At 37.8% G+C, this 12,699-nt stretch overlaps 1 protein-coding gene across 1 annotated transcript; it reads left to right on the top strand.

The window, feature by feature from the left end:
• Positions 1–1,337: 1,337 nt before the first annotated feature.
• Positions 1,338–4,424, top strand: LOC148850933 (putative indole-3-pyruvate monooxygenase YUCCA9). The gene is made up of 4 exons (XM_088943177.1): positions 1,338–2,542; positions 2,908–3,156; positions 3,607–3,729; positions 4,098–4,424. The coding sequence occupies exons 1-4, from the start codon at positions 1,928–1,930 to the stop codon at positions 4,293–4,295; spliced, it is 1,185 nt and encodes a 394-aa protein (XP_088799303.1). The 5' UTR covers positions 1,338–1,927; the 3' UTR covers positions 4,296–4,424.
• The last annotated feature ends 8,275 nt before the right edge of the window (positions 4,425–12,699 follow it).

Raw genomic sequence — 12,699 nt, 5'->3', positions numbered from 1 at the left:
TTCAGGGAAGATATTCCTAAGACAAGCTGAATGTATATATGAGGCGCCCCTGTGTAAGGATCCCGTTCCCATGTGGAGAGGTTTCAGCCCCCTCAACTCATATTAAACTGGGTCGGTGATGGTTTGTTAGTTTATGCTCTTATACTTAAATTTTTAAGTTGTTCGAAATCTGGTTTTGTTTTTATCCCTTTTTTTAATGAATATAATTCAGACTTTGTCCGCACAAAATCCATTCTCACAGACCTTACAGCCGTACATAGAGACATCTCCTTATTTGTATGTTTCTATTCATAAGGATTGCTTTTGTGAGAACGAAATCTGCTCTCAAATTTCAACAAATAAGAATGCAGTTTGGGCCAGATTAGTCCAAACCCAACTAAAAAAAAATTGGGTTGAATTAGGGTTGGGACCTTGGACAACCTGAACCAATTAGAATGCATATCGATAATTCTCAGTTTAAAAGCAAAGTTTTTTCAGTTTAATTAACAGCAAATCTTCTTTGGGTAATCTCTAAGTCTAAGAAATAAAGAAATTGAGCCGACCCGATCCAAACCTACTGATTTAACAACCCTAGTTGGGTTAAGGTTAAACTCAATCCTAACTAACCGGCCCGGCCGACTTGCACCTCTAGAACCGCTTTACATGTATGCGTCATGTCAAATGTGCTCTGTGCATAACAAAGAGTCCATGTGGTCACAAAGTCTACGGCGAAAGCATGAGGTAAGCTAAGTGATGTGCCAGCGATCAGTGGAAGTTTTGTAAACAGACACCTACCTACCATGTGAATTATACTCATCCCGAGCAAATTTTAGACCTTCAGTATATTGAAACCGGATCATAACTGTTCATATCGGTATTTTAACTTCAAAAAGGAGATAAATTCGTGAGGAAATTTACTGTTTTTAATTAAAAGCTTCAAACTCATAGACAGTCAGGCGCCTTGACTCTCTCTCTCTTATAATTAAAAGCCTTGCTCTTAGGCTTAGTTTGGGAGTAATTAAAAATAAATGTTTATTCAAATAAGTATATATTTGGGCAGGCCCATATAAATAAACACTTATTTGTGTTTGGGAAATAAGCTTAAGTAAATAATTATTCTATATAGTTGAAAAGCTTAAATTTTGGATTTATTTTTGAGTGTTCAGTAAGTGTTTATTTATTTTTTGGCCTGTCTTGACCCTTCATGTCATTTTTAAAAATAACTATGTTACCCTGTTTGAAATAATTGCTTTTTCACCAAAACAGTGCAATTGTTTTTTAAATAAGCACTTCCAAACTCCGCCTCTCATGTCATCAGTTATTTTTCTATATTTCTCAAGAAAACTAGTGCATTTGCTCACAGCGAAGTTGGTATCCTTCTATTCTCATTTTCCCTTTTCCCTTTTGTAGCCTTACCTGCAAGAAAGAAATCAAATTCGAACTCAGTTTCTCTATTTATACTTACGAGTTACGATATTGAACTGCATTCAGACGCACGACGAGAACACACACACACACAAAAAAAAAACATTATTCTCATTAGTAGGATTCAGTTTCTTCCGCTAGTTCTTTTTCCTTTTCTCGGTGCTCACCAAACCATGCTTCCCACACAGTCATAAGTTCCTTTTTCCTGGCGTGGGAAAAATCCATATTTGACCATGAACCTTGGAGTTGCTCCTTCACTGTTTGATAAATTCTCTTTCTTAATTTCTATATTCTGCCAACCTTGATGGGTGCTGGGTTATCTCGTTTTAAGCTATCCTTGATCATTTCTATGCAAGGTGCTAATTTGTTAGCTTCTACTGTCAGCGTTTCTTTCCATTTTGTTAGTGTCGTTTCCCTGTTCAGAAAACTCCAGAGAACTGCAGGAGATAGTTCACCGGAACGGGGAATTGAATAAGGTTTGTTTGAATTACTGAATTCAAGATCTATACAAGTGATCAAAAGAATGGAAACAGAATTGAAGTGCGTCTGGGTTCCGGGGCCTGTGATTGTGGGTGGTGGGCCTTCGGGGCTCGCCACTGCTGCTTGCCTCAAAGAGAAAGGAGTTCCCTCACTGATACTCGAGAGAGAGAACTGTTTAGCCTCCTTGTGGAAACTGAAAGCTTACGATCGACTAAGACTTCATCTCCCTAGACAATTCTGCGAGCTCCCAAATATGGCCTTCCCACCAGAGTTTCCCATCTACCCAACAAAGCTACAGTTCCTGAGCTACATAGAAGCTTACGCTAAGCACTTCTCAATTGAGCCCATGTTCGGCAAAGAGGTTCGACATGCTGATTATGATTCAACCTTGGGTTTCTGGAGAGTGCGAACGAATGAGTCTGAGTTTGTCTGCCGGTGGTTAGTTGTAGCCACAGGGGAGAATGCAGAAGCTGTGATGCCGGAGATTGCTGGGATGTCAGATTTCCGGGGTAGGCTCCTGCATACTAGTATGTATGGACATGGAGCTGGTTATAACGGAAAGAAGGTTTTAGTCGTGGGATGTGGAAACTCCGGCATGGAGATTAGCTTGGATTTATGTAACAATTGCGCTCAGACTTCATTAGTAGTAAGAGACAAGGTAATATGGTTATTTTGGTTCCTATTCTTGTTTTGTAGTTAATTGACTCCTGCTTCCTTTTTCTTTTATTTGCTTAACAACCTCTTTTCTACTGTTGGTCTGCTATCAGTTAAAGCTTTTGTTATCTACTGATAGTCTGATATTACTTTCTCTCTCTATCTCTACATCTGCCCCCTTGCAAATATTCTGATCGATGTCTTGTTTTCTTTTCTTTTTCTTTCTACATCATACACATAAATGATATCAGTAAAGTAATACCAAAGAAAGAGATATATGGGATGTAGTAGTAGAAGTTTTTTTTTTTTCCTGGTGTGAGTTTCTTTCTCAGTTTATAGTTACTGATTTGCGTTTTATATTTTTTGCAGTTACATGTTTTGCCCAGGGAAATGCTTGGGCTGTCGACCTTTGGTCTTTCAATGTGGTTACTCAAGTGTCTTCCCACAAAACTGGTCGATTGGTTTCTTCTCTTATGTTCATGGTTGATCCTTGGAGATATCCAGAAATTTGGGCTTACAAGACCCAAAATTGGTCCCCTAGAGCTGAAGAAAACTACTGGAAAGACTCCAGTTTTAGATGTCGGTACCCTAGCCAAAATCAAGACCGGAAAAATCAAGGTCTCTATTAGCTTTCTTCTACTTAAAATTTTCTTGAATTTTGGTGCTGATGCAAAACATTACTGAATATAGACGAGGGAAAAGAAAAGCTTCTCACTAACTCGGTTTTGTGCTCTGAAAATGGAGTTGCATGAAAACATGCATTCGACTGAAGCAAATCAAAATTTAAGCCTATATTATCAAGTACTAGATGTAGTTCATTGTTGACTGTACCAAAAGAAAACCAAGGTAATGTTCAGAGGGACACCATGACCAATTTTTGGCATCTAGTAGAGCTTAAGTTCCTATATAGAAATGAAGAGAGAGATCAAGAAGAACAATTAATACTTAATATTTTTTTATTGTTGAAAGGTTGTCCAAAGCTTTTGGTCATCCAACAACCGAGTTTGAACTTTTTATGTTGTATAAACATTTACATCATTTATGTCTAAATCTTTTTGGTGTTTTCAGGTAGTTCCTGGTATCCAGAGATTCACCAGGGAAGGTGCAGAGTTTGTTGATGGAAGAGTTTTGGAATTCGATTCAGTGATTCTAGCAACTGGGTACAGAAGCAATGTACCTTCATGGCTCAAGGTAAATCTGAAGGCTTGTCTAAATGAGAAAAAGGATGCAAATATAGAATCCTTTATAGTTAAATGATGACAAGGAAGAGCTATCAGGGTTCATTATACTTGATCCTATAACTCGGAGATATATATATAGCTAAAAAATGGAAAAGGAACAAGGTCATCAACAGGCTAATAGAGTTTGTGCTATTTGAATTCTCTTTTGTCTCTCCAATTCAAATGTCTGAAGTAGTCACCATTACACAGAAGAATTTTATCATTTCAATCATGAACGCTAAACAGAAAAATTAGGGACATTTGAACAGAGAAAACACTAGAACAATCAATAATCTCATTCCTAACCCTTTCCTTTCTTTTCTTTTCTCTTTTAATAAGGAGGGAGAATTCTTTAACAAGCAAGATGGGTATCCAAAAACGCCATTCCCAGGCAGTTGGAAAGGTAGCAATGGACTCTACAGTGTCGGCTTCACCAAGCGAGGCCTGTTAGGAGTTTCTGCAGATGCTCGGAGAGTTGCCGAAGACATATCACGACAATGGAATTCAGAAACAAAGCATTTGTGCTTTGAATTGTAAACTGAACAACTTACACCAGAAAAAAAATGTAATATATCAATACAGAACTAGTGCATCTTATGTGGTTTCCATATCCATAATTGTTCATATTAATCATGCCAATTAATCTCAAGTTTGGAGTTTATTAAATCATTTGTTATAGACAATATCAATTTCAATTAAAAGTAGGAATGTTAATCCTACTCTCTCGAGTAGAATTAGAGATCTATACCCTTGAAAATATCAATTTCAATTGAAAATGAGTCTCTGTGTGGTGTAATTATAAATCACCCCTTTCCGAAAAGACACACCCTTATATGTAAAAGCACTAGTGATGATCGGATTATATCTATTGCCATTCACATTAAATATCACCTTGACTAAATATCATGTTCACGAACTTAGAGAGAGAGAGAGAGAGAGAGAGAGAGAGAGAGAGAGAGAAATGAACTTTGACATAAAAACATGGTAAGCTTCACGAAATGCACGTTGTTATTGTGAATTATCAAAATGGAGGGTGATCTTCTTGTGGCCAAGCCAACTATTTCCAAAGGTAGAGCCCACCTCTTACGAATTTTCAGCGAGGACTGATTGCCATTTCTCTTCTTTAGTTCTTTTTTAGCCTGTTAAGCCAATTAACTAACAACAAATAACCAAAACTATTCTTTTCCAATCAGCCTCGATCACGCTTTTACCCTTCTTTCTTATCTCAGGATCTATGAAATCGATGTTCCATATCAGACTCTCCAGCTGCAACAGTTTTTGTTGCGGAAAACCCAAGAAAAACAGATTGGAATAGCACTCATAATTGAAAGAAAAAGACATAAAGAGAAGCAAAGAACACAAATTTACGTGGTTCAGCTTAAAAATAATATAAGAGAGAAGATGATGGACAACTTTATTAAAGTGATTGAGTTACATATATAGGTACAAGTGATTGAGTTCTATCAGAATACTTCAATGTTGAGTAGACGAGGATAAGGAAGAGTTGGATGTTATCATGCATTGGATAGATACATAAGCTAGATGTTACATTATCTAATATTCCCCCTCAAGTGATACATGGATTGACCACGTTTAACTTGGAACATAATACTGCAAAGCGAGGATGACTCAATGCCTTAGTAAGGCCATCTGCTAGTTGATCAACAGAGGCAACAAGCTGAACTCTAAGATGTCATTTGTTGACATAGTCCCGCACAAAGTGAATGTCAATTTCGATGTGCTTCGAGCGAGAATGGAGCACTGGATTGGTAGCAAGGAAGGTGGCAGAGGTAGCAGTTGCAAGAGACCCGTATTCAGATTCCGTGCTTGAGCGGGCAATTGTTTGTTGCTTCTTCGAGCACCAAGACACTAGATTGTTTCCAAGAAAAACACAAAAACCGCTTTGGGATTTTCGATCATCAGGGTTTCCTGCCCAGTCAGCATCAGAGAAAGTGGAGAGTAGATTAGTAGAAGGAGTGAGACATAGGCCACGATGCATAGTACCCTTAAGATAGCGCAATATACGCTTGACAGCAGCCCAATGGAGAGTAGTGAGGGCATGCATATACTAGCAAACCTTGCTGACTGCAAATGCCATATCAGGATGAGTAAAAGATAGATATTGTAGAGCCCAAACTGTTTGTTTGTAAAGCTGAGCATTGGCAAAGGGATCACCAATAACACAGAGTAGAACCTAAAGGGAGAGGTGTCTTGGCTGGTTTACCCTCGAGCATACCCACTTTAGTAAGCAACTCATAAACATATTTATGTTGAGACAGAAACATGTCGTTGTGTAGCCGAGTGACCTCAATTCCTAGAATGTAATGAAGTGGACCGAGGTCTTTCAAAGCAAACTTGGAGCTCATAAGAGCTATAGTGGAAGAAATCAATTGGGGGAATGATCCAGTGATGATAATGTCATCAACATATACCAAGATAAACAAAGAGCCAGTAGTGCAATGCTTATAAAAGAGTGAGTAATCAACTTGTGAAAGTTTGAAGTCAAGACCAATTAAGAAATTAGCAAGCTTATTGTACCATGCACGAGGAGCTTGGCGTAGGCCGTATAAGGAGTGTTTCAAGGAGCATACATGATTTGGAAGTTGGGGATCCTTGAAGCCCTGTGGTTGATACATATATATAGTTTCTGTGAGATCCCCGTGCAGAAATGCATTTTGCAAATCAACTTTATGAGCATGCCAACCCTTAGAAATAGCAACAGAGAGTAGAAGTCGAACAGTTGTTGGCTTAATCACTGGACTGAATGTATCATGAAAGTCCACCCCTAACTATTGAGAGAAACCACGTGCAACAAGACGAGCCTTGTAACGAGACACACGCCCATCAGGACCCCATTTAATACGTAACACCCATTTGCAGGTGATAATGTTATGGCCCTTGTCTTTAGGTACAAGCTCCCAGGTTCGATTGCATTGGAGGGCATCGAATTCATCTTGCATGGCAGAGCGCCAATGAGGAATAGAGAGGGCTTGGGTTATTGAGGAAGGTTCAGATTCAAGTGAGAGAGGAAGGTACTTAGTTGCAATGAAGGTCTTGGGTTTGTAAACACCACTCTTAGCTCGAGTGGTCATGGGATGTGTGTTGGAGGGTGGTGGAAGTTGTTGAATGATAGAGGTGTTAGGTGGTGCTGATATAGGTAATGAAGGTAAGTGAGGTGGAGAAGATAATGGAGCATGGTCAACAGTAGGAGATGAAGGAAGGGAAGGGGGAGGAGAGGTTTCATTATTGGTCGAAGTGGGAGAACTATCAGAGATAGTTGATGGTGTGTTAATTGTGAAACCGGGTTTGGGGTGTGTTTCATTAAACAATACATGGCGAGATATGTACCGTTGTCCAGTTGCAAGATGAAGACATCTGTAGCCATGGTGTTCTAGGCTATAGCCCATGAAAATGTAGGGGGTGGATCTAAAATCCATCTTATGTTGATTGTAAAGTCTCAAGTAGGGAAAACATTCATAGCCAAAAGCCTTGAGAAAGGAATAATTTGGTTTGGTGTGAAAAAGTATCTCCCATGGTGAGACATATCCAATGACTTTACTAGGCATTCTATTGTATAAATAAGCAGTAGTATATAATGATTCCCACTAGAAACGCATGGGTACAGATGCCTGTGCTAGCAGAGTTAAACCAGTCTCAGTTATATGCCTATGTCTTCTTTCAACACAACCATTTTGTTCAGAGGTGTGAGGGCAACTTAGCCGATGTGATATACCACACTGCTCAAGCATGGGACGAAAAGAGGAGAACTCCTTCCTGCCATCAGTTTGTAGGGCCTTAATAGAACAACCAAGTATATTTTCAACATTGGTCTTGAACTTGATAAAAGCATTTAGGGCTTTAGACTTTAGTTTGAGAGGAAAAATCCACAAGTACTTACTAAAAGAATCAACAAAACTTATATAATATTTAAAACCACCATGAGAAGCAATGGGGGCAGGTCCTCAAATGTCTGCAAATATCAACTGTAATGGTACAGTAACAGTAGGTGAACTAGCTGAAAAGGGTAACTTGTGACTTTTACCCATGGGACAGGAAGAACAAAGCTTAATGATTTACTAGAGTTAACTGGCAATTTATTTTTGAATACTACTTGTCTAACAATGTTGGTGTTGGATGTCCAAAACACCGATACCAAAGATCCGTTGAAGTTCTTTCTCCTACGAGAGCAAGGTTTTTTGTACTTTGGGATTTTTGATCATTTGGCAGTTTATAGAGACCATTGCTAATTGATCCTTCCAGTAGGATCTTCTTCGTTTGTCAATCATTCACAACAAAGAAATGAGGATGAAACTTAAAAAATGCATCATTGTCTACAGAAAACTGAGCAACTGATAATAGATTTTTGGTAATTTCAGGAACATGGAACGCATTTCTAAGAATGAGAGGTCGTGAAGAAGACTGTATACAAGAAGAACCAACATTCTTACTTTTCAAACATGCTCCATTTGTAGTTCAAATCTGATCTGTCCCACTGTAAGAGGAGTGAAGTTTCAAGTTACCGAGCTCTGAAGTTAGATGGTTTGTGGCTCCGGAATCTGGATACCAACTCCCATCATTATCTATGGAAGCAAAATTGATTGAGTTTGATGTTGAGTTTGCTGCTCAGTCTAAATCACCATCTTTGTGATACCTAAAATAACAGTTCTTTGTGGTATGGTTTTTATTTTTACAGATTTGACAAGGTCCAAGATTAGTATTCATCTTTTTATTTTCACCATGGTCTGTTAGTTTTTCTGGATCGATTCTCTTGACCTTTGTTCTTGTTATGATTGAATCTAGACCCTCCTTGCTGATGTCCACATTGAGTAACATGGACACTTGGTATAGTATGATTTGTGCTTGCCCTTAGAGCTTCCAGTCTGAGTTTATGGTTAAAGTACTCACAGATGTCACGAAGGCTTCATAATCTGATCCGACCAGTTAAGGTTTTATTAACCAAGTCTTGATCAGTGATGGGTTGTCCAGCCATGGAAAGGCTATCCGAAATATTCTTGGCCTTTTGTAGATATTTAGTCATTGGCATGATGCCTTTTCGCAGGTGCATCAGTTCTGCATGAAACTGCATGACTCTGACCCTGGATTGGGAGGCAAATAATCTTTCCAGAGTGCTCCAAACGGCTCTGATTTTGGTGCAGCCGATGACACTCTCAATGAGTGTGGACAACATCCAACTGAGAAGTAGTTATTCTTGTTTCCGCCACTGGGTGTATTCTGGGTTGGAGATCCTTTGCCCATCTTCTTCAATGATTTGAGGTAGGCATGGTAAGGATCCATAAGCAAATCCGATCAGATCTGAACCATCTAACGCCAAAAGGACTTGTGATCTCCAAAGCATGTAGTTATGTCAATCTAGCTTCATAGTGACGAGCTGACCAAGCTTTGTGGTGAACATGCTTCCGATCTAGAGTTATCTGGTTTGGGTTTGAAGGGTTAAAGCAGAGGAGGTCGAAGTAGAGCTAGTGTTAATGGCCATGATAACTGAGCTCTGATACCATAAAAGATAATATAAGAGAAAAGATGATGGACGACTTTATTAAAGTGATTGAGTTACATATATAGGTACAAGTGATTGAGTTCTATCATAACACTTCAATGTTGAGTAGATAAGAATAAGCAAGAGTTGGATGTTATCATGCATTGGATAGATATGTAAGTTGGATGTTATGTTATCTAATACGTCTTATAGCCTATATCCACGGGCAAAGGAGCAGAAATCCACTATGTAGTCAGTAATGGAGAAGAAATACAAAGTCTGTACTATCACAACCTCACTCACAAAAAACCCTAAACCCCAAATACATCAAATGTCTCACTCTTCGATCTCTCACAAGATAGAAACAAAGTATATAAGAGAGAAGAAATACAAAACTCATCATATTTGGTTCAGACCTATAAGTTGAATATGGATCACTTCTACCACAAACCAATATTAAAATTTTGCCTTCAGATTTTTCTCAAATTAATTCATAGCAGATTCATAAAGCGAGTTGCCACAAAGAATTTAAGGCACAAACATAATATTTTTCAAGCCAGTGTTTTCACTATTGAAGTGTCCTCATCATATAATTAGGCAACTGTCTCCAACCCAAAAGTTGAGGGTCCCAAGGGGGCCCCCTAGAACTATCAGCCCTTAGAGCTCCATAACCACCTCAAAATTCAAACTTCCTTTTTAGTTCTTTCGATTTATTTCTCCATTTCTAATTTCAACACTCAAAAGTGGAAACCAGTCATATTCTTTTTTTTCATTTGATGGATAAGCTAGCTGAACACATGCTGCCTTGAGGGTCTTTGCTGCAATTCAGGACATTAACCCATGTAAGGGTTTTTGATAGGTAGTAGGTAATTGAGCTGGGCTTTGAATTCCCAACTTCAAGTTTTAACTTAGGCCCATCCAATTAAACTACAAGATCAATCCCATATCATATGCCAATTAGATGTAACATTGGAGAGTCAGTAAGAGACTAGGAGACAACAATTTGTGTAGTCTTTCACTTCTTTCTCATCAATATTCTATTATCCACATAATATCAGATCCACAAGTCACTTCTTGCCGAGATGATTCTCCTTGGATGACAGCAATGCAAATCATATCACAGTTAGTCTCTATGTCTCAATCATGGTTGAGACTTGAGATCCCACTAGCAACTAGCCTTGGTCCCCTCCCACCCTAGCTAAGTCAGTCACTCAGAAAGAAATGTAGAAAAAGATCCTCTTTATATCATCCCAAACTCTCTGGTCCATTCAATAACTTGCTTCATATTATTGCAGGGTCCATGTGAGTACCAGACTCTAGGCTTTTGTATATTAGCTTTATCACTTTTAGCAGTAGAAGTCCCACGCCATTTCTCATTCTCCATACTCTTTGTTCTGTGTTGTCCTTTAATTACTATGCTGAAACTGAGCATGGTATAGACGTAAACAGAAAGAAATTTGAAAAACGCATTCTCTTAATCCGTAGGAATTTAAGATGGAATGATGGACACACTTGAAAAGGAATGCAGCTACAGTGACAAGCCTAAAAAAGTACAGGATCCAAAAGGCAAACCGTCTGTTTGGTGGATAGAAAAACAAGGAGATGATAGAAATGACTGTTTCCATCCTTTAGGTGGTCTGTGTAATATGTATTATTTATCAAGAACCAAAGTTGGGATCTTAATAGACAGCTTTCATCCAAACTTTGGAATCATGGAAAGGAAACCTTTTATGCCAAGACATCAGACTGTAATTAGACCTAAAAGACCAAATTGTACATGAAATTATTCATTGAATTTCTAATCTCTGCAACCTTGGTTGTAGATCAATATATCGATCCTTAATCTATCCGATCAATTCCCAAGGCAGATGGGTCCAGCCCAACAGCTTTGGTCTGAGAAAGACAGCCCTCGCTGTCTTGGGAAAATGACATTCTGAGAAGAAACCCATCTGTCCTATTTGTTTGTTCAATGAAATTAAAAGGCAGTAGCTCACAAGAAAACCTTCTAATTAATCAATGGGTTAGAGTTATCCATGCATTGATAATTAAGGTCCCTGCCCATGAGCATCTCCATTCGTGTGCCACATGGTGGGGTCAGGTCATCTATGTACAGCCATGAACCATCTGAACCAGAGCCAAGGGATGTTCAGGGGCCAGGCCGGGCCGTGCTTAGCAACTATGATAAGGACTATCGTTCCAAATGATACTTTAATGTCATATTCTCATTTTACAAATAAGTATTTATTTTTAAGCATTCTCAAATATGGCCTAAAGTAAGAAAGGATCAGAGTTTATAGATACAAATATATACAGTGCAAATACATACAAAATACAAGGTTTTGCACTCTACACTCCTTCCAAACTAAGCCTTAGGGGGTATTATCCAACATGGATTCTTTTGTTTATCTTGTTTTTGAGAAATGTCACATCAGCAATCAACAATAAAATAAAAATGTGTTTTCCAAATGAAGAAAAGTGTTAAACCGCATTAGTTGTGTAATGTATGTCATGCCCACATTTTCGTGCCACTTACACTGTAGCGGGCCGTGCTGGCACGGCCTGGGCCTATGGCTTGCGGATCTTGGGCCGGTTGGGACAACCAGTATTATTTCATTTTCTTTCTTTTTGTTTTCACTACAAAAAATATCAAAAACTCAAAAATAATGAAAATTTGAAGGAAAAAAATGATAAATTCAATTATTGCAACATCAATTCGAAAAAAAAAAATTATCTTATAATTTTATTCCATATGAATAATCAATTCAAACAATAAAATTATTAAATGATTAAATGAAATTGAAAGAATGCTATAAAAAATTGAAAATAAAAAATTTACAATGTAATTGAAAAATGTTTTAAATAACTTACAAGGCACACATAAAATTAAAATCTCAAAATTTATAATAATCTAAATTTTTTCTTCAAGTCTCATTTTCCTCTTCTTTTGATGATACATTTGATTATGTGTTATATGACTTGTATCCTCATTTATCTTGTAATCTATTTTTTCTATCCAACCAATCTTTAAGACAAGTTCACATATCCAATGTTTCATTTGTCGTCCAATTACTCTTCCATCTATCACCTTGTTTCTTGCATTAAAATAAGATTTAAATGCTACTATGGACATTAGAGGATTTAGCAGATCACATGCCTTAGCGGAAAGCACATGATAAAATATTAAAATTTCTTATGTTGGACATCTAACATTTTGGTATATATTTTTTCAAATGAGCAGTACCGCTATTATTTCGATAATAAAAATAGATGATAAAATGAGAGAATAAATTAAGATGATTTGATCATGAGCACACGAAGAAACTGAAAGAATTAGTGACAGACCGAAAAGGAATAAGATGGGACTAATACGAAATGATTTTAAATTTAATGCCCATTATATAACAATGGACATGGACATGTACTCAAAAACAGAATAGGGGAGTGAGA

The sequence above is a fragment of the Nelumbo lutea genome, chromosome 5 (assembly GCF_056320005.1).
Source record: "Nelumbo lutea isolate HS-2025 chromosome 5, American lotus-T2T, whole genome shotgun sequence".
NCBI lineage: Eukaryota > Viridiplantae > Streptophyta > Magnoliopsida > Proteales > Nelumbonaceae > Nelumbo > Nelumbo lutea.
Note: the sequence above shows the minus strand (reverse complement) of the source record. Positions and strands in the feature narration are given on the sequence as shown.

Bases quoted from the DNA above. Each gene is read 5' to 3' on its own strand.
- LOC148850933 (XM_088943177.1), top strand. From the start codon at position 1,928: ATGGAAACAGAATTGAAGTGCGTCTGGGTTCCGGGGCCTGTGATTGTG. The intron at 2,543-2,907 runs GTAATATGGTTA...TATTTTTTGCAG, and splicing joins CATTAGTAGTAAGAGACAAG to TTACATGTTTTGCCCAGGGA. The intron at 3,157-3,606 runs GTCTCTATTAGC...TGGTGTTTTCAG, and splicing joins TCAAGACCGGAAAAATCAAG to GTAGTTCCTGGTATCCAGAG.